This window comes from Lichenostomus cassidix, chromosome 17, assembly GCF_008360975.1.
Source record: "Lichenostomus cassidix isolate B80296 chromosome 17, HeHo_3.0, whole genome shotgun sequence".
NCBI lineage: Eukaryota > Metazoa > Chordata > Aves > Passeriformes > Meliphagidae > Lichenostomus > Lichenostomus cassidix.
In genome coordinates this window covers 2,440,933-2,461,227 of record NC_139497.1, presented here as the reverse complement: position 1 = coordinate 2,461,227, position 20,295 = coordinate 2,440,933, and the positions used below count along the sequence as shown (strand labels likewise).

Sequence of the window (20,295 nt, the reverse complement as noted above, 5' to 3'; positions counted from 1 at the left end):
GAAGTCTCTGCAGTGCCATCAGGAGCCTCCCTTGCGAATGCCCAGCACCGAGCAGCTCTCGGCATCAGCCTCCTCACCCGGAGCGGCTCCACACCAGTGCCGAGGATGGCAGCGGAACATCGCCAGCTCCACCAGCTGCCCCACGGAGGGACAGCCGCGTCCTTGCCGGCTGCTCGCACTCCACTCCGGCTGGATCCCCACCCGTGCAACAGCTCCTCGCTTCCCACGGATCGCCGCTCCCTCCTTCCCTCTCTCCCTCCCTCCGCCGCGCTCCCCGGGCTCCGCGGGTGCGGTGATGGGCGCGGGGCCGGGCTGTCCCCAAGCACCGGGCTGTCCCCGGGGGCTGGGCTGTCCCCAAGCACCGGGCTGTCCCCGGGGCTCCGCGGGCGCGGTGCTGGGCGCAGCTCACCGGGAGTAGAAGCGTCGTGCGGCGGAGCCCGGGCTGTCCCCGCCGGGAGGGCTCGCCATGGGCGCCGGCCCCGCGGCGGGGAGCGGGCAGCGGAGTATGGCAGCGCCGGGAAGTGATGCACCGAGCAAAGAAACTCGCGGGCAGGCCCCTCCTCCGGCTGATGTCACCCGGCCTGCCTCCCGCCCGGCACGGCGGGTCCCGCCGCGGGACGGGGAGCGCAGCCCGGTGCGGCATCCTCCGGGCTCGGCATCCCTCGGTGCGACATCGCGGGCGGTGGAACCCCCTTGTCCCCCCGGTGCCACCCCCGGCAGTGCCTCACGGCTCACCTGGGAGCGGCTGCAGCAGCCCAGACACGCAGCACACCTGCGGGTTTTCGCCCAGGGAAAGCGGAGCAGCAGCGCTGATCTCTGCCCAGCTGGAGCTGGTGAATGCCGTAATGAGGAGTGTCGGTTTTGGATTAGCCAAAGCCTTTTGTGTTCGGAAGTGTCTGCACCTGGAGGCAGCCAGGACGAGCAGCTGGCACCTGGCAGAGCTGTATTTGCTGTACTGGGTCAGTAGGGCTGTGGCACACCAGGCTGAGCCACAGAGCAAAGTCTGGCTGCTCTCTTTGGTGGTGAGGAATCCACCAGGAAAAGGGATTTTGCCTCCAGCCCACAGAAGCTTCTTTCAGTTAACTGTGTCATGGTCAACTTTGGGGCCTTTAATATTTATTGTCACCCACACAGCTAGAGAAGGATGCAGGTCATCTTCAAACATCCAGCTCGCTCTGTTCTCCAAGGCTTGAGATGCTCCTGGAAAGTTAGGGAGTTGGTCACTCAGCAGAAATCTATCTGAAAGTTAGGGCCACTTTCCCAGCAAGGACAAATTAAACATCACTGTCATCACAGACCTCTCCCAAAGAAGCACAGCTATAAACTGTGGCTTTCACTGGGTGCCAGCAGCTTGCTCTGTACACACAGAACCCTGTGGTCGGAGGGAATCCAGAACTGTTCCTATTTACTGGACTGTTTCACCCCAGGGAGCTGCTCAAAACCCCTCTCAAGAGTAAACCCAGCTCCTGCTGGGGAAAAAACATCATCAATAACACCCTACTAGCAAACCACAAAAGCCTCTTTCCCAAGAGCTAATTGATTGGACATTTACATTCAAAACAAAAACCCATAAACAAATCTGTGTCTGTGTCTCAGCTTAGGAATAGTCTCAAGTCTGTAGATAAACCACAGCAGAGAAAGCTGAAACCATCCTGCTGAGAGCTGTTTCCTCACCCAGGGAGGTGTGGTGTTGTCCTGAATGCCTCATTATCCCAAAAAAAAAGGAACCCCTCTGCACTCCTGAGTAAGCAGCCACAGAACCCCTGCTGGAAGGGGCCAGGCTGGGGCTCTGTGCCTCACACCACATGGTTCTTACCCAGGTTGTTCCACAGAGAGCAGCAAACCTCCTGGTGCAAAGCTGCTTTTCACAAGCCATGGAAACATGGGAGTGTTCCACCCTAAGAGATTTCAGCACTTCCAGAGGGGGTTTTTGTCCATGCCTCCCCCTTTTCCAGACCAGGACATTAGTGCAAAAGATGAAAACCAGCTTGTGCTGCAGCCCCAGGCACTGAGGATGCTGAGCTGAGCTGAGCCCCAGCGCTGGGCTGGCATTCAACAACTGTGGGAAGATAGAAGAATTTCCCTTCAGAGAAACAATGCTGGAAAGGAGAGCAGGGGAAAGGAGGGAGGAGGCCAGCTTCCAGTTTGGGCTCCAGCCAGGCCTATGGTATTCCACAGAGCTCTGGGCAAATGGGTCACCCACACAGTAATGACACAGGAATCGCTCGGTCACATTCCAGGGCTGGGTTGTGCAGGAGGTCAGGCTGAGATGAGCATAATGGTCCCCTCTGGCCTTCAGACTCATGAATTTGCAATGGATAATTTATCATCTGACAAACTCAGCTTCTCTTTCTTCTTGTACAAGTGGCAAATAGGTCACAATAGATTTGAATTCATTAGATGAAATAATTCAATTACTTGGCTGTGGGTTGGGTTTGGTTAACCCTACATGTTCATGCCAAGAAGCTCCCAGCAAGGATTTGGAGCTCAGCCACAACTCAGATCCATTGCTGAGCTGCGATGGAACACGAAAATTATAAGAGTAGAGAGAGAAAGAAACACCAGTGCTTCAGAAATGCCAGTAATTCCTCTGGTGAGCTGTGTGCACATTGTGTCATGTGTTGGGAAGGACCTGGAGCAATTAGAGACTCCAGATGAATGTGACAAGTGTGACCTAGGAGAGAAAGGCATGAGGATTGATTTGTTCAGTGCAGATAAGATCAAGAAGTGGAGCTGGAATCTTTAGATGTGAAAAGGGCTGCTGCAGGATGGAAAAAAGGAGGAGTGGATCCTGAAGAGCAGGGCAGGGTGCAATGCAGCCAGCCTAGAATCCATCCAAGGCAATGCAGGGTTATGTTTCTTTGACCTCATGCACCTCTACACCTCCAAAATCTTTTGTTTGTGCAATCTTAAAGCTCAAAATCTTGTTCCTCCCAGTTCCTGGGTGTCTCTGCACCTTCACTTACAAACACAGGCAGACTCACAGCTCTAAACAGTAGTTCTGCAAGATCCTTAAGACTTCTTGAGCAGTTTTTAGCATTTCTTTAGTAAATTGATACCCAAAGCTATGACAACACAAGATGAAAATGCTCCAACTATAGCCGTATTTCCTTCCTCTTGGAAGAGACAGCCTGAGAGCAGGAAGGCACAGAAAGCTCAAGGGAAGACAGTGAGACAGAAGTCAGCAGTAAATTCTGCCAATCATTTCAGAATTACCAGGACATAGAACATCCCTCTGCTGCCTCCATGTCTTCATCATCCAGACACACCAGAGCCAGGCACTCCCTCCAAAACGCAAAGATTTATCTTAATTAGCACGGCAGCTTTCCTGCAGCTCACGGAATGGATTGCTGGGGGCCTCTGCTGGGGTTTGTGTGCAAAAAGAGCTCTGCAATTCAGACTCTGAAGCTGCCAGACCCCAGCTGAAATCACTGCAGAACTGGCACAGTAATTGTCTTTATGACAACAGCTGTGATTAATCACCAAACTGTGCACTGTCTTTTTTTTCCAAGCTAGCATGTTCCAAAAGCACCTTGCTATTGTCCTGCTTTATATTTTGTAAATCTCTCCAAACATAGCCTGCAAGGAAGTTGTGGTTCAAACCAGTCTAAGAACCACACAGCAAAATGAAGAAACTTTGTCTTGACTTATATCAGTTTCACAGTCGTGAGTTTAGATGGAGTTAAACTTATCTTGGAGGAAGTTTTTCACCTTTTTAAAAAGAAAATACTGCAGTGGATTTAACTTCTTTGTGTGCAGGAGATGGGAGCTCACGGTGGGTGTTTTCCAGCTGGATTCAGTTCTTCCCCAGCACCAGTCAAGGGACACAGGGCTGGAAGGGAGGGGATGATGGGCAGCCTTGGCCAGGACTGCTTTCCTGTTTACCATCACTGTTGGTATTACTTCATGCCAGTTTGTGAAGTGGAAATAACAAAATAACTTCTACCTGTCCCTCCTGGGGAAGGAACAATGGCTGGAGATATTTAATGTGTCACTGAGCTGTGTGACAGCAGTTTGAATGAGCCTGACAGCAGTGTGAAGATGGTAAGAGAGGAGTTGGCTTTGTGAAAGACAAAGGGAATAATAAAAATGCCCCTGGAGGGTCTGAGGGCTGCTGTGCAGATCAGGGCCACACACGGCCTGTCTGAACCAGGAACGTTTGCCTTGGCTTTGGGATTTTCATAAAGCATAATTACATGAGTTGCAACAACATTCTCCTCAGAACAGCCCAGAGCCACGCAGGGAAGTGGGGAGGGAGCAGGGATGGGTTTCAGCAGGAGTGCTTAGCTATTCCTTTACTTAAAACAACATATTAAGAGCAAGGTTCAATGTCTGTGTTTGGGGAGCAGAACTCTCCATGCTCCTGAAAGATTGAACAGGTCTAAATAAAACTGCTGCGCCACACAGCTGTTTTTTGGGACCTGGAAAGAAATTACAGTTTTCAAGGGCTTTTACAATCCTTCTTTCCACTGAGCCTGGTCCTAAGGCAACAAAACTCCTCTGATCAGAGGGAAGGGCTCAGTGAGGAACCATTATTTTATCTCCAAAGTAGAAGCACAAAAGGTTATTACAATCTGCAGATAACCTGTAATAGACACTCACCGCCAGGAATATTATCCATACCTGAAATAAAGAGCATCATCAGAGAGTGAAGAGTTGTTTTGCTGGCTGTGATTGTCTCTTTTAAAAATCTCTTGGAGCACAGACATTGAGGAAAAGCTCTGTGTAACGAGCTCTGTGAATAATTCAGGTGTGTGGAACAGCCACAGCTGCTCAGCACAGAGACACTCTGGGGCTCAGAGAGCTCAGCTGCCCAGTTTGGGGTTGGTAAGATTCCTGCTGGGCAGTACAGATGGGTGCAAACCCTTCCCAGAGCCTGGGCAGGAAAGGGTGAATCTCCTGCCCACCCCTCTCTGCTCATACAGCACTGAAAATGCTCACCAAGACCTTAGCGCTTCTCACAACTCACATTCCCTCCTGTTTGGGTGCACCTGAGGATCTGGCCTTTGCTTTGTGCATATTTATACATCCTGTGTCTCTGATGTCCCTGAATTTCCTCTTCGTTAATGCTGCTCTGGGCCTCAGAGGAGGCAAACAAAGCTCATCTGCTTCCTTCAGCTTTCGAGCTTGACTGAAAATGCTTCATTAAATAAATAGCAAGAAACCCTTAAAATGCCCTTGTCCCCAGCCTCGGAGAGAGTTTGATGGAATGGAACCCTGTGGCCTGCTGGGGAGATAGACAGGGATTTTTTAGGCAAGGCCAGAGGGTCTGTCCTGATGTCTTTGAGCTAATGTAGTGTATCCCTGGTATCCAAACCCCAGCAACTCCTCTTCTGCTGAAATCCTGCTCTTTACCTTGGTAAATTCCCTTCTCAGTGCCTGGGAGCAGCTCTGGCTGTTCTGCAGGAGAATTCAACAGCCTTGGAGTTCCTGTCCCAAGAGAGCTTCAACCAAAACCCCAGCAGGGTCCCTTGGGGGCTCACCAGAAATATGATGGATTTTTCTGGCTTTGGAAGCCTCGATGGCAGTGCCAGGGAGCTTTTCTTCGAGGCACCTTATCAATGCTCTATGGCTCAGGCAAACATCCCAGAGCTGGGAGTCATGATCAGCTTCTATTTACAATGTTGGCAGTGGGTTTGTTTAACCAACTTCAATTTCCAAGAGTCAACAGACAAAACCCCAATTTCTTCTGCTGGAAGTTCTGGGAAAAACCTCCTGTTGGCATCGAGTGAAACAAAGAGTAATCTTGTGTTAAGAATTGAAAGCCCGTGGGGGAAACACACATTTTCACCTTGGAAGGGGGCTTTATTTCCTTTTTAAGTTGTAACTGTTGGTAATGACATTAATTACGAGCATGTTTGGGTTTGTTTTCAAACAGATTGCCAATATTTGCAGTGTAATTGAATTATTTAGTCAAGCTTCTGCAAGTGCTTTCCAAACACTCAGGGTGGAACTTGTTTCTGTTTAACTCCCAACAATTCTGTGAATCAGAGACAGGCAGAGCAGTGGTTGCTGGTGAAGTCACCAACCAGGAGGTCACCAAGGCTCCCTCCAGCCCCCAAACCAGCACGTGGTGACAGGAAGCACATTCTGGTTGTCACCAAAATAGCATTAAACCACAGACTCAGGTCTGAACCTATTGAGTTCCTAATCAGCAATGAAAGGTAGTGCAAAAATACCACCATTTACAGCTCAGCTCTGCTCAGTTTGTACACATTTTTCTACAGTTCTTGCACTTGAAGGTAAGAGTGTTCTTAACCTTCTAATAGAATCTCAGGACAATATTGTGGCAACATTAAGCAGCATTGTCTAAAATAAATAATTCTCATTTTAGGACTGTTAACCTGCAGACAGCATTAATACTGATTTTTGAGCAAACAGCAGAACACAAAGAAAGTTTCAAAGGCCTAAAGAAATTCTTCCCTGGGAGGGTGGTGAGGCACAGGGTGCCCAGAGAAGCTGTGGCTGCCCCTGGATCCCTGGAAGTGTCCAAGGCCAGGCTGGACAGAGCTTGGAGCACCCTGGGATAGTGGAAGATATCTAGTATTGGAATGAGGTGATTTTTAAAATCCCTTCCAGCCCAAACCCATCCGTGATTCTGTTGAATATCCTAGAAAAAAAGTAAGTGGGATTACCCAAGTACCTCATTAATCCAATACTGGTGTGATGCTAATATGGGATGCAGCCAAAAGGGCTGTGGAATATCAATCCCTTGCTCCAGAAAGCTGTTCATCAAACTAGCAATCTTTTGGGTATTTCAGTTAATAAAGATAATTCTGCTGACATAATAGACTTAGACTTCTGCAAAGCAGTTGACTTTATCTTGCATGACATTCTGTTAAAAATAGTCCTCAAAAAAAAAAAAAAATCAATGTGGCTTATTTTAAATGGATGGAAAAATTAGTAACATGCATCAAAAAGTAATTATCTGATGAAGGAATTTCTGGTGTGTCCAAAAGGATTTACTCTTGGTGCAGCGTTATTTAACACTTTTATCAATCCACATTTTATCAGTGATCTAGAGAATGAGTAGGCAGGCATTAGTGGTAAAGTTTGTGTTAAAAAAGGGAATTTAGGACAGTAACAGTCAATGGGAGAGGTGGGATTGGGCTGTGAGAGGCCATGGGGGTATTGAGAGCTGCCAAACCAAGTGTAAGAGCCCAAAGCAGCACTGCAGCCAAGACTGTAAACACCACCTACAGCAGGGATGCAAAACTGGCAGGTGAATTGATTCCATTTACTTAAGTGAATTTTAAAGTCTGACTTAATCTTAGGCGAGAGTTAACTTTATAGAAAAGAAATTTTCTGGGAATTTAGCCTAGCAGAAAGTGGCACATCCAGAACTTGCAGCAAGGCCAATTCAGTCTGGAAATAAGAGGTGATTAAATGCAGGTAATTAAATGAAGGAACAAATAACTTTTTAGGAGCAGAGTGCACCCTGCATGAGGTGATGTCTGGAAGAAGAGAGGTTAAAAATGCGGCAGTTCAACACAATTTCTGGGGCTGGTGCAGCATTTCCCCAGCATTTGCGTTATGCCAGATCTTTAATTAGACAATCTGCCCCGTTAGCTGTGAAAACACTCTTCTCGTGTTACCCATTGATCAGGGTGATCTGCCGATAGTTGCTATTGTCCCTGGCTGGGTTTGGCACACAGCCGTGGTTGGGGTGTATCGATCCCACGGGGATTAACAGCCTGGGGGGAAACATGAATGGGAACGTTTGCTCCAAGTGGCCACTGGGATCAAACATTTGTGTCCTTTGCTGTTTGCAGCCCCCAGGCTGTGATGGACGCTTGGAAAAAAGCAGTTCTGGTTCTGAGGGAGAGGTCTGGGACTGGCAAAGCAGGGTTAGGCTACCTCTATGATCTCCATCCTCTCTTTTCCTTGGAAAAGCAGAAGCAGTGCTGCTCGGAGCAGTGTCCTGCCTTCCTGCCTGCTGCTTTTCACTTTCCCTCCAGAGCTAAATGATGTTGTCATAGAAACCAAAAGGGGTATGAGGGAACCCTTCCAGTCTGGGCTGTGCCAGGACAGCACATTTCCCTCTCCTGGATCTTGGTCTCTACAAACCCAACACCTTTCTACCATAAAAATCAACCGAGTCCACATTTTCCTACGGAATTCTTGCACAGTGCTGGCACTCCTTGCTCCCAGTGGCTCAACCCCTAAATAACCATCATTTCCAGGTGTCCAGGATCTCCTGTTTTTCTCTCCTATTCTGCCAGCAAACAGAAGCTCCTCAGGGTCAGCTTCCCTGCTTACATAAACTGGGAGAGCTCTGGCTGCTGGCACAGAGCTGCAGCACTTTACATCAGCAAGGAATCAAACCTTCAGCACATGCTGGGTTTATTTTCCATTGGAGATGGAGATGGGCATGCTCTGGTATCTATTTTCCTTTGCACTTAGCTCCATATGGATTCATTTTGTCAATAATAAGGCAATATTTTTGTTGGTTTATGTTATTATCTGAAGAGGCAGAGGGGAAAAAAAGAAAAAAAGAGGCCAGACAAACAAATTCCAGTCAGTCCTAAATGATTGTGGGTTAAGTGACTGTGCTGCCTGGCATCCCAGGGGAGAGCAGGAATGAAACTCCAGCAAATCTGAGGGCAACCTGACTTGATGGAGTGTGACAAGGCAGGAGATGGGCTGTTGTGTTGGCTCAGCCTGCTGCTTCTCCACTGACACTGCCTTGGATTGGCATTCAGTGGTGAAACAAATATAATCAAGGGGAATCAGGTGAATTTAGGAGCAAAGGGTCAATGACCCCAGAGGGTGTTCTTAGCAAGTGGGATTTATAAAGCTCTTCTGCTCTCATAACCTCTTGTAGAATTGCTGGTGTCCCAGCTGGGACTGGGCAGAGCAGCTCTGATGCCAGGGCTGAGATTAATAACCAAATTACTGAGTAGATATAAAGAGCTGAAAGGTGGAAGGAGGGATTTCAAAGGCTGAAGGCTCAAGGAGAACAATAAATGCAGCAGGGGAGTGGAACTCTGACTGGCAGCATCTGCTGTGTAGGCAGGACTGGAAACAGAGGTAGACAGGAGGACCCAATTCCCAGATTTTGACTGGACTGTTTGGATTTTGAACATAAAATTCTTGTTGAAGGAAGAGGCTAAATCCTGCCACTCTTAGTAACTGTTTGATGCCTTGTTGAAAGGTTGAAGCAGAACAAATTAACATGAAGAAAAAGCTGTGGAGCGCAATAAAACACCCTTACAGAGTGTACAGAGCTCTGAGACTTTGCCACCAAGGACTCTGCATTCTCCAGCTCAAAAGGAATTTTCCTTCTCATATTTAATGACACAAATATACCCAGGTGTGTGGCAATCTGCATGTTTCAATCCAGTCACACTAAGCCATGGTAAGGAGATTTTGAGGCTTACAAGATATGACAACAAGGCAAATTAATTAAACTTAGCGGAGCTAAAGCTGACTCTGGCCCCATGGTGGTTCCATATAAGTCAGATTTAACCACTGTTCTTAGCTGGGAATGGGATCACACAGATGTGTGGTGTCTGATCCAGGAAATTATGGATTCAGGCACTCAGGACCTGGTAATAAATGGTGATGAAGGCAGCACTGCAAAAATGATGTTGCTGCTGTCTCACAGCACTCCATAGATCACTGGGCTTGAGTGTCAATAAATGGGGGCATCTGAACACAGTAAATCATTCCCCACTTATCTGATCCCTTTTCCAGAGCAGGGCTCACAGCACATTATGTGCCATTTTTAGGTGTAATAGGCTGGTCTGGGGGCTTTTACCAGATGGATTCTTCCCCAGCTCCAAAGCAAAAGAACAAACTGGGAGCACCCTTGAGCTGTGGGGTCTCCAATCTGTGGCTTGTGCAAGGAGGGAATGGACTGTTCTCATCCCTCTGAGGTTGCTGGGCACAGGTTTTGTGCCTGCTGCTCTGGTTTGGGACACAGGGAGCACAGGGCTGCTCCTGCCCCCACCAAAAGAATCTTTGCCTCAGCTCCTGAGGATTTTAGGTCAGGTTTTTAGACACCTCATCTCTCTGTGCTGTGATTCTCACCACCCACATACCCTTCCTTTTTCACTTTGCAGTGCAGGGAGACAAGGTGGAAGAAAATGTGCCATTTTACCTGTAGATTGGTGATTTAAATTGCCCACTCCCGGCCTGGCACTATAAATCCTCTCCTGCAGCTGGAGAGCCCCGTTTACTACAGAAGGTTTCCATGGCAATCCTGTGCTCTCCCACATTCCACTGCACAGTGCAGGCAGCCCCCCCTTTCCCCTTCAGATTCCATTCACATAGTCTCCTATTGATAGGAAAAAAATCCCAAATGGGCCATGGATAGCTATTTGCTATCTTAACACACTTTCCCCCAATAACTGGCTGATGGATCTGTATTTTAGCACATCAAGAGAACACTTGCCCTTTGCCAGACATCACTTGGCAGGCAGCATCACATCCAGATATTCTGAAGGTCTAGTTCTGTACTGACACACATTACTCCTGTTATTTTAGGACATCAGTAGGAAAACGCAAGCTTGATATTCCCTTGTGTTTCTGGCTGTCAGCCAAGCAAAGGAAGCATCTCTGGTGCAGCAAATCCTTCCCTGAGCTTGGGCAGCCTCTTGGCAGGTCTCCCACCTGCATCAGAGCTGTTCTCACTCACTCAGTGCAACTCAGCAACTGAGGGGAAGGCACAGCCCGTGGGAAAAGGATCTGCTGTTCCCCAACAGCGTGACAAGGAATTGGGAATTGCATCTGCTAGGACTGAAAACAAAAAGAGGAAAGGTTATCAGTGGTGGCAGCAAAAATCCTGCAGCCAGGGTCAGACTCCTCCCCTGTCTCTGGGTGTTTTTACATGAACACTGATATCTCACAGCATTACCTGGGCAGGAAGAAATGTGTTTTATCTCAGGAACTGTGGCATGGCACTATGAATGGGGCAGCCCATTTGTCTCAGTCTTATTATGCTGCTGATTTGAAAGATGATAAGTAATGCTAAGAATGACTTCAAAGCATAGTGGTCCCCTTAGCTCTATGCATGTTCAAATCACATCCCAATTTATTAAGTGTCTTTATCTTTGTCCCTTTTAACTTCAGGTGGAGTTTTGCCAGAGATTCCAGTGGGTGCAGGATTGGGGCCTTGGCTGTCAGACTTCAGAGCAGTGCACTTGGGTTTTTTTTTATCAGCTGCCTCTTCCTTCCATATGCTCACTACAAAATTCATGTCACATCCAGCTTGTAATCGAAGCCTAGATTTGGGCTTCGATTGTTTGCTAACTGAGAATTGCTGTGAAGATGGTTTACAATGAAAATTGCTTAGTCAAAATTGCACTGCAAAAAAAAATTAACAAAGAAATACCACTTTCTTTCCTTTTAGCTGGACATGTTTCCCAGAAGTGAGGGAACACACAGCACTCCCACAAAGCCAGGCACAGGGAGCAAACCAGTGAGGGAATAAAGGACTGAGTCTGCCAGAGCTGTGGGCTGTTTTTAAGATTTTCTGAGGGTGTCTGGAGGGTGCAAAAATTTCAAAACACCGAGACTTAGGAGGAATTTCTGGTTTTGGTTCACATACATCTGCACTTTCTGAATTTTGCTAGACCTTGTGGGTTACTGGGTGAAGTATTTGCTAAACAGTGACAGTGCACAGCAGCAGAAACTGAAGCCTCTGGGAGGTGAGTCTGTGTCAAACAAAATCCAGACTCCAAACAGCCTCATACAGGGTTGAGTAAATACCAAACCCATTTGCCTTTGCCTTGCAAAAACACCAGAAATCCACACTGGAGCTCTGAGAGCCACAGTGGGGCAGAGCTGGCAGTTCTTGCCCCATTCACCATCGTGTGTGCAAGTGGAAAGTGCTGGTTGGGAAAAGGAAGACTCAGACTTGGACAATGTGCTCCTCATGGGATAACCCCATGTGGGGAGGCAGCTGCACCTCCCTTGGCAGGTCCTTAGATGAGAAACTCTGCAATATCCTTCCCAGAAAAAGCCTAAAATGGCTTTTGTAAAACCTCCTCTGAATATGCCATAGCCTGTTTTCTGATTTGCTAAAATGAGTAGGTGGTAGCTGGAGTATCTCTGTAGGGGAAATTCAGTATTTGGGGGCTGATGCTTCATAAATACCATAGGAGTGAAAACACAGGGTTTGATCCTGCCTTAGTTCTGTGTGAGAGGAGCTGTGGAGTCAGCAGGACAGAACTGTCTGTGCCTGGCTCGTTTAGCTCACACAGATCTGAAACACAAATCCCAATGGATTTGCTCCTCTTTGCCTCAGCTCACACTTGGCTCCCCGACTCGGGAGTTTCAGAAGTGGGATTTGGCCCAGTGATGGGTTTCACTTCATCTCTCAGCAGATTTGTGGTCTAACACTCCAAGATGTGCAGCATAACACAGTGGCAATCTGTCACTCTCCTGGCTCTTGTCAGCTCCAACAGCTTGCTGAGAAAACACGGAGCCAAAATAGGCACCAGTCCGACCTGAGGGACTGGAGAAGCACTGCCTGCTGAGAGCTCTGCCTGTCACAGCACAGACATTCCTGCTCCACTTGGCTCTTCCACCATCCCAGCAGGCTGGGACCAGCCCTGGGCTTTCCTGCTCGCTGTCACAGCTTCCCATCCTCCCAAATCTCCTTTGCTGAGGTTGCACATTGTATTCTCTCCCCTCTCTGAGGTTCCCTTGGCTGCCCCTGAGCCCCGAGACTGCAATTAGGGCTCTTATCACTCCGCACCAGGAATAGCTGTGGCTCTCCTCTTGGACAGGCTCTGCATTCCCAGCACTGAAACCTCTAATCAGGCCAGAACGTTGGCTTGGAACAGCTTGAAACGGGAATTTTGCGACTGCAGTCTGCAGCTCAGGAATTCCTTGTTTGGTTAGACTTGAGAAGCTGAAATGCTGGGGATATCTGGGCACTGAGCAGGGACATTGATTAGATTAGTCTGCTTCTTCAAGAGGACTTCTCAGAGATCTGTGGGTATGAAAGGATGTGGTGCCAGTGTCTCCCCTCAGCCTCTGAGTGCTTTCCAGTAATAACCAACACTTACAATCCTGAAATTGCTGCTGAAAGAAAATCTCTAGAATTATGAAGAATGAACAAATAGTTGAAGATATAAACTAGGAAAAGGAGTCAGATTCAATATAAACCAAAATGCTGATGGAACAGCACACAGTTCTCTCTGCTCTGCAGTGAGGTGGCAGAAGGGAATACAGAGCCTTTTCTTGGGGTGCTCACTGAAATTCAACCCACAACAGCAGCAAGTGGGGCAAGAAGAAATGGGTTTTATACCTATTTGCAGCCATAATTTTGGGAGGTTGTAAGAAATGAACTGCCAGACCTAAATCTGGGACATCACAGCCCACTGAAGTCCATCAGGTGCTCCATGAAAAGCATGAAAACGAAAACAACATTAATCACTGCTATAACGAGAGTTTTGCTGCTGCTTCCCAGCTCGGGCTGTCTTGTCCAAGGTGACACCTGCAGTTCTCCTGGGTTATCCCGGCAGAAACTGGGGCTGAGAGCCTCCCAGCACTGAGTTCTGCAGCTCCAGTCTGCAGGCTGCGTTTGCCCTCTGCTGTTGGCTCACCAGACTGTTCCCTCCGGGTAACCCAAAACCGGAGGGTAGGAGCCGCAGGACCTGCAGAACCTGCGTGGTTACACACAGATCTGAAATGCTTAAAAGATTGTGAAACTTTAAATAAGTGACACCCACAAAGGGGAAAAAGCCTCACCGGAGACTTAAGTATATATTTAATTTATATCTTCAAGCTTTTGCTGGTAGAAACCAAAAATCAAGCCCTCTGCTCTCTTCAGCAGCGATTCAGGTGTGACATAGAGGATCAAAAGTTGGGTGAGCTCACAGGGGAAGGTGAGAGAAGGGATGCCCTGGAATGGGAAAAGCTGCTCTGCAATGAGGGATGCCCTGCGATGAGGACTCGGGGAGATTTGGTTTCTGTCCGTGCCCTGGCATCCCAGGAGTGCCGAGCTGTTCTCACCTGGGCTCCAGGCTGGTCACCCTGCCCTGTCCTCTGCAGCCACCCAGCCCTGCCAGTGGGCATTGCCAGCATGCCAAAGGGGCTGGAAAGGACACAAGGGCTTGTCACGAAATCTGCTGGCACCTCGCCACGTGTTTGCAAGCTGAGATCAGCATTTGGGCTCCTCTTGTTGCTGTTTGTTTTCTCCTCTGCTCCAAACAGCCTCTCCCCGTGCTGTGCCTGCTGTTGCCCTGCACAGAGGGACACAAACAAAGGTGTGGCGATGGCTGAGCCCTGGAGGGGATGTTGGGACTCCTCTGGTCCTGCTGCTCCTCCCAGGACTCGTGGGCAGGGCAGGGACTGACCTGGGATGTGTCTCTTGGGTCTCTCCAGGGAAGGAGCAGCACATGGGATGTTCAGTGCTGGGATCCTGCTGACACCTCCCTTCGGAAGTGCTTTTGGGATTAGCCACTCTCGAAAGGCTGCAGATCATCCCCAAAGGGCTTTTGCACAGCTCCTGAGTGGGGATTTTGTTCCACGCCTGGCTGAGGCTTCAAAAGGTAAGTGTTGAACTGGCAGGAGCAGGGGGATGGATGGATGGATGGATGGATGGATGGATGGATGGATGGATGGATGAACAGAGCTGATTTTCCCGACTCTCTAACCATTCCTGAGCTCTCAGGCAGCTCTGCAAATAACGAAGTGAGTAGAAGGGGAAAAGCAAGGAATTTTACCCAATTCCACAACACTCACAAAATTATTGACAAGAACAGACTAAGCTTTGCCTTGCTTGTGTTTGAAGCTCCAAGCAGAACAACAGCAGACACTCACTGAGCTGGGACATCCTCTGGATTGTCCCTTCTTATCCTCTTTGTAGGGGAACAGGATGGTGTTGATATCAGGCACAGCAGCTGCCATCATAACTGACATTCCTTGGATAAATGCATAATATCATCCAAATCCACGGGGTGCTGCTTGCACAGCAAAGGCCTGACAGCAATATCCCCCTGCTGGAGTTGCTCTTGGCTGGGGTCACTTCCAGCTTCAGCTGTTTCTAAAAACATCAGTAAAAACCTGAGGCACACATACATGCAAAGTGCAAATAAAGGAGAGAGGTGATTTCACCTCTTATCTGCCCAGTCAGTTGCATTCTTTCCAACTGTAGGAAATACCACATGGAACATGCTCAGGCAGGCCAGTATTTACACAGTAACTAGGAGCTGCAAAATTAATCAGAGAAGCAGTGGATGCCAGCAAAAAGCTACCCCAGAATAAACCAAAACATATGTCTCCCTTCAAAAGAAAAATCTGCCTTTTCACAGCTACAAAGGATTGAAAACAAATTTTATCATCAAACGTGGAGTTGTGCCAAATCAGAGGCAGCCAGAAGAAAGCTTTGGCACGGAAAGAGCTTTGGTGAGTTCTGAGTTCCTGGGAAACCGCTGAGACGGGACTGCTTTGGTGTTGGAGGGAAGGGAAGGTGACAGGAGATAGTCAAAACCTCTCTTTATTGAGGCAAGTGTACATTTTTATCAGCTTGCTGTAGTGTTCCCAGCAAAATATCACAATGCACAGGAAGTCACACCTTGCTGGGGAGAGCTCAAGCAAAAGCTGCAGCATTAACACCCACCAGCTAGAGCACAGGAAAAGCTTCTCCTCTGAGGCTTTCTTCCCTAGAGATAACTGAAGTGATGCAAATACAGCATTTTGTTTGCTGACTTTGGCAGGAAATACATGTGTTTAAAATCCTTTCTAAAAGATAAAGTGGGAGAAGAAGAAAGCAGGAAACTTAACCCAGTTCCAGAACATCCTTGAAAACTAATGACAAGAACAGACTTCACTTACTATTTTTGCAAATGTTGGGTATTTGTTTTTGAGGTGGTTTATTGGCTGAGAACAGTTTCAACTGCCAGCCTTTAATATTTATTAATTATTTATGGGCCAGGTTTGTTTGGGGGATAGTTCCCAGTAAAAGCTGCTGTTTGGATTTAATGGTTAAGGAGTATTTTTAACATTTTGACATTGACATAGTTTTAATGTGCTGTAGATGGTGAGAGGAACAAAGATGAAACAGCTTTGAGTGAGAAAAAGAGCAATGAGATTCCTGCAGCCCACAGGTAAATAATAACCTGAGTGGACTTGGGGTTGAGTTGGTAAAAGCACACAGAAAGGCATTTAAAATTCTGGAATGCAGGACTTCAGGAAAAGTTTAGAACCTTATTGTTTGTTAGGAAAGAAAGGAACAAAGGAGTCACCAAACAATTTCAGCCTCAGTTGTGACAAACAAGGCCGTGGAGGAAGGCAGTGCCTGATATCAGCTCTCTGCCCATGCTCATAATTACTCTTATCACACCACAACTTGCACTGTACTTTCCTAATATTATCTTCGTTTGCCAGACTGCTGGTGACTGGCAAAATGCTGATTCTGTGGAGACACTGAGGTCACCATCATGTCCAGAACTTGTACAAACTCACCAGTCACTCATGTCAGTGTATTGACCGATTTAACAATTCCTCCTACATACTGAGCCTTATTTCTCTTTTCCTTCAGGAAGGGAAGCTGTGCTCTTCTCTTCCCTGCTTGCCCACAGCCCTGTTTGCCTGAGAGCCCTGCTGTGACCTCTGGCCCATCCAGAATGACCCCTCTGCCCCCCAGGACAGCCTCAGCACCTTGCAGCCCTGCCAGGAATTTGGCTGTGGATGACAAAGGCTCAGCTGGGTTCCCTGCAAAGAGCCTGGACAGACCAGGAAGGGACAATTTCAGGGAGCAGGGAGATCCAAGAGGTCACACAGCACAGAAGGAAAAATCTCCCTGCTTCCTGCATCACCCACCTCACTATCATTCAGGGAGCAGCTCATTCCCTGTCCCGTGGGGCAGCAACATTCCCATGGCTCTCCTGCTTCCCACATCCCACCTTTCTGCAGCCAGCAAGGCCAGAGGTCAGAAGCAAGAAGAGCTGTGGAGAAAATCACCCCAAAATAAGTTAGAGCAGCTCAAGAAGAGGATCCAGGAGCAGAAGAGAAAGCAGCAAGCAGCACCTCAGGAGCAGGAGTGCCTGATTGCTGCTAAAGAGCCCCTGCCAAAGAGAGCCCTGAAAAGAAAGGTGTGCAGAGTGACCTCTGCTCCTCCTGCTCCAGCTTGCAGAGGTCAGTGGTGGTCTGGAATCTATGGAGAAAGGCTGGAAATGGGTATTCCCCAGCACTGCTTTGGCACAGCTGAATAACTCACCACAGATTCCACCCCTCCCTGTGGTGTCTGTGGGGCATCACCCATGTTCCTGTGATAAAATCATTTCTTCCTGCAGCTGCAAACCTCCCTGTGCTGTGTATCCCACGTTGCTCACTCAGTTCACTTCCCCACCGGATTTACTCCCCAGGATATACAAATTCATCCATTTCTTTCCGCAAAATAGTAAAGAATTTGCTTCAAATCTACTCCTTTCTCCCCTTTCCGCCCACATCCTTCCTTGTGCTGCATATAAAACATGGAATAGGAACCAGTAATGAGGAAAGGCACCACAGGTATTTAAAGCAGGAATTGTGTCGTTCAGAGGCATTACAGGGGATTTAACAGTTCATTCAGTGGAACTGGTGTGGATCTGAAAGCAAATATTATTAGACGTCCTTATCCTGCTTTGCTGCTAAATTTGGGGCTGAAGGAGCATCCATCTACAGCTGTCACTTTAGTTTAGAGTGGTTTAAGATCTGGGATTGCTGGGAGCAAGGCGTGGAGCTGGGAGCAGAGCCTGCCTGGGGCTGCAGCCTCAGCCAAGGGGGATTACTGAGGGAATACAGACTGGAGGAGCCGAGCTGAAAAGCTGCACATAATAAATCTCATTGCTGTAATAGCATTAGTGTTAATTCACTGGGCTCTGGGATCCCTGTCACACACTGCCAGCTTCCAGGGGTGTTTCCCTTGGATTAGCTCCCTGTCACCTTTAACAGGGAGGCTGTGGTGCTGCCCTCATGTCCCATGTCCCCTGTCCTGTCACCAGAGCCTGATGTTAGCCCTCCCAAAGCCAGAAGCCAAAGCCACAATCCGGGCTGAGCCTCTCTGGGACATTCCCAAGGGAAGGCTTGTTTGGTTTGTTTTCAACCCAGACCATTTTACAAAACACAGTGACAGAACTGCCAGACAAACTGTTTGACTTGCAGGACAGGCAGACTCTGAGGCTGGGGATTAACAGCTCCAGACACTCAGTTCAGCTGCATCTCCTTCACTTTGTCTGTCTCCCACTGCAAAAAGTGTGTCACAGCTGCTTTGCCAGATATTCCCTCTGTCAGACACCTGCAGTCCAGCCTTGGGAGCTCAGTGCTGCTTTCCACACATGCAGGAGCTCAGTGCTGCTGAATACCAGAATCTGCACAGCTCCTTGTGTCCTAATGGCTCCCAAACCTCTGTTTCTCTGGGGTTTAGTGCTCTGAACCCAATGTTCTGCCCTCTCCTTGCCCCATGAAGAGCACAGAATACCAGGCAGAAAACTTCCCCAAGTATTCAGTGTTTGCCCTGCGTGGAAAGGTTGGTGTGGATCTCCAGAGACACCAGGGGGAAAATATCCCACTGGATCCACCAGCTAGGGCAGAGCTGTTTGCCCAGTGAAGTGTTGTGTGGATAAACAGGGTCATGGACAGAGCCCCAGGGATGGATCCAGGCCAATGCCTCCTTTGCTGGAACGTTTGTACCACAAAAACAAAAAAGAGAAGGAGTCCTGCTTGTTTGGTGATCAGTTTCCATGAAAAGACTCCTGCTTTTGCATTCCAAGGGAATGGGACTGGGGTTGGTTTGGTCCAGCAGTCATGACTGAAGTGTGATTTTAGCTGCACACTAATTCTTTCCTGTGTTTCATTTTGCACTCCTGATCAAAGACCAAAGACAGAGAAGCTCAGCATGGAGAATTCAAACAGAGCACCAGAGGCAGCCTTCACCCAAGTCTTCTGATCTGGAGAAAGCAGTGGCAGGGAAAGGTAAGGCTGAAAACCATGAGAAATTCCAAGGACTGATGGACAGACCTGCCTGCAGCAGCTGAATTCCAGACCTGCCAGGATTAAAAATCATCAGAAATGAAAAATAAGTCATGCATCCTCAGTGGGAAGAGCTGTCTGTCACCTATTCAGGTCTGTGTTCCCTAATGAATTAAGGGTGGCACCACAGGCAGGGATTTCCTGGCCTGCCAAGCAGGGACCAAATAAAGGGAGTGAAAATTCAGATTAATTATCTAAATCTCAATTGCTCATTCTCATTTTTATTTGATAGGTATTTCCAAGGGCAGGTTTGAATTCCTGGCGTAATTTTACCCATTGAGTGCTATTTCTTTGCACAGAAGTGGTTGCATTCAGATGTTGTGGGGAACAGGTGGAAGTGCTGTTGGGTTGTACTTTACACCAGCCAAGTCACCAAGTAACTTGTGTGAAACAGAAAGAAAAAAAAAAAAATCCAAGCTCTCTAATCCCGTGCAGATGGAATTATGAGCATAGTGGCATCCTGTGCTCAGCTACCTAAGTATGATTTAAAATACATGAAATATGTAATAATTTCCTTCTCCTTTTATTTATTTATTTATTTATTTATTTTTTGTTTTAATGGATTGTTTGAAAAATGGCTTGCTCTTCCTCTGAGAGTGGGTCATAATAAGACCATGCCACGTGAGGCATTCATCATTGTAACTGCCAGTGTCATGGTCTCTTTATTGGCTATTAGTTTCTGTCACTGAAAGAGCCAAGGCAGGGCTACGAGGAGATGAATGAGGGGCAGGGGTCAGAGCCAGAGTACTCAGGAATTTGATGAATTATAAATTTGCTGTAGTTAACAAAAAATTAAGTCACCGCGGCTATAAAATATTCATCCGTTCGTAGGGAGGAAAAAAACCCAGGAGAATATTTAAATCAAAAGATTTGCTTCTATCAACTGTTCTCATCAGGAATGCAGGCTGCTCTTGAACTTTAGCATCATAGTTTCTGTAGTTAAGGAACACAATGCAGATAAAAAAAAAAACAATTAATTGAAATCAAACAACACAGTGAGGTAAAGATTGTTAGATCCACATATTAACTTGTCTGATGCTTTCAGAGAAACTAAGACAGGCTACAAAATAAATGCACCCTGCATTTCTAGTGCTGCTGAACACAAAGTGATACAGCAAGGTGTTTCCTAAACATGGATGGATCCCTCCTGAGCCCAACAGATTCTGCCAATTCCCTCTGTGCTCCTGCTGTGAACACCATGCATGGATCTGAGGATAATTCCTCTGAAGGCTTCCAGAGGAAGTCCATGGAATTATAGGAAGTGACTTCAGTCCCACAGGGAGTATTGCTCTTCCTTGTCTGAAAAACATCATTTGCCTTGTGACATGA

At 47.7% G+C, this 20,295-nt stretch overlaps 2 protein-coding genes across 2 annotated transcripts in view; one reads left to right on the top strand and one right to left on the bottom strand.

The window, feature by feature from the left end:
* Nucleotides 1-622, bottom strand: part of GPSM1 (G protein signaling modulator 1) — a 63,408-nt gene extending 62,786 nt beyond the window's left edge. The window contains exon 1 of the mRNA XM_085076829.1: nt 410-622. Within this exon, the coding sequence (XP_084932955.1) occupies nt 410-468 (59 nt within the window). The 5' untranslated portion in view covers nt 469-622. The remainder of the gene's footprint in view (nt 1-409) is intronic.
* A 14,544-nt stretch (nt 623-15,166) lies between these two features.
* CCDC187 (coiled-coil domain containing 187) overlaps nt 15,167-20,295 on the top strand; it is a 32,546-nt gene continuing 27,417 nt past the window's right edge. Inside the window, exons 1-4 of the mRNA XM_085076820.1 lie at nt 15,167-15,360; nt 15,992-16,061; nt 16,496-17,091; nt 18,811-18,909. Coding sequence (XP_084932946.1) covers nt 15,192-15,360; nt 15,992-16,061; nt 16,496-17,091; nt 18,811-18,909 — 934 coding nt within the window. The 5' untranslated portion in view covers nt 15,167-15,191. The remainder of the gene's footprint in view (nt 15,361-15,991; nt 16,062-16,495; nt 17,092-18,810; nt 18,910-20,295) is intronic.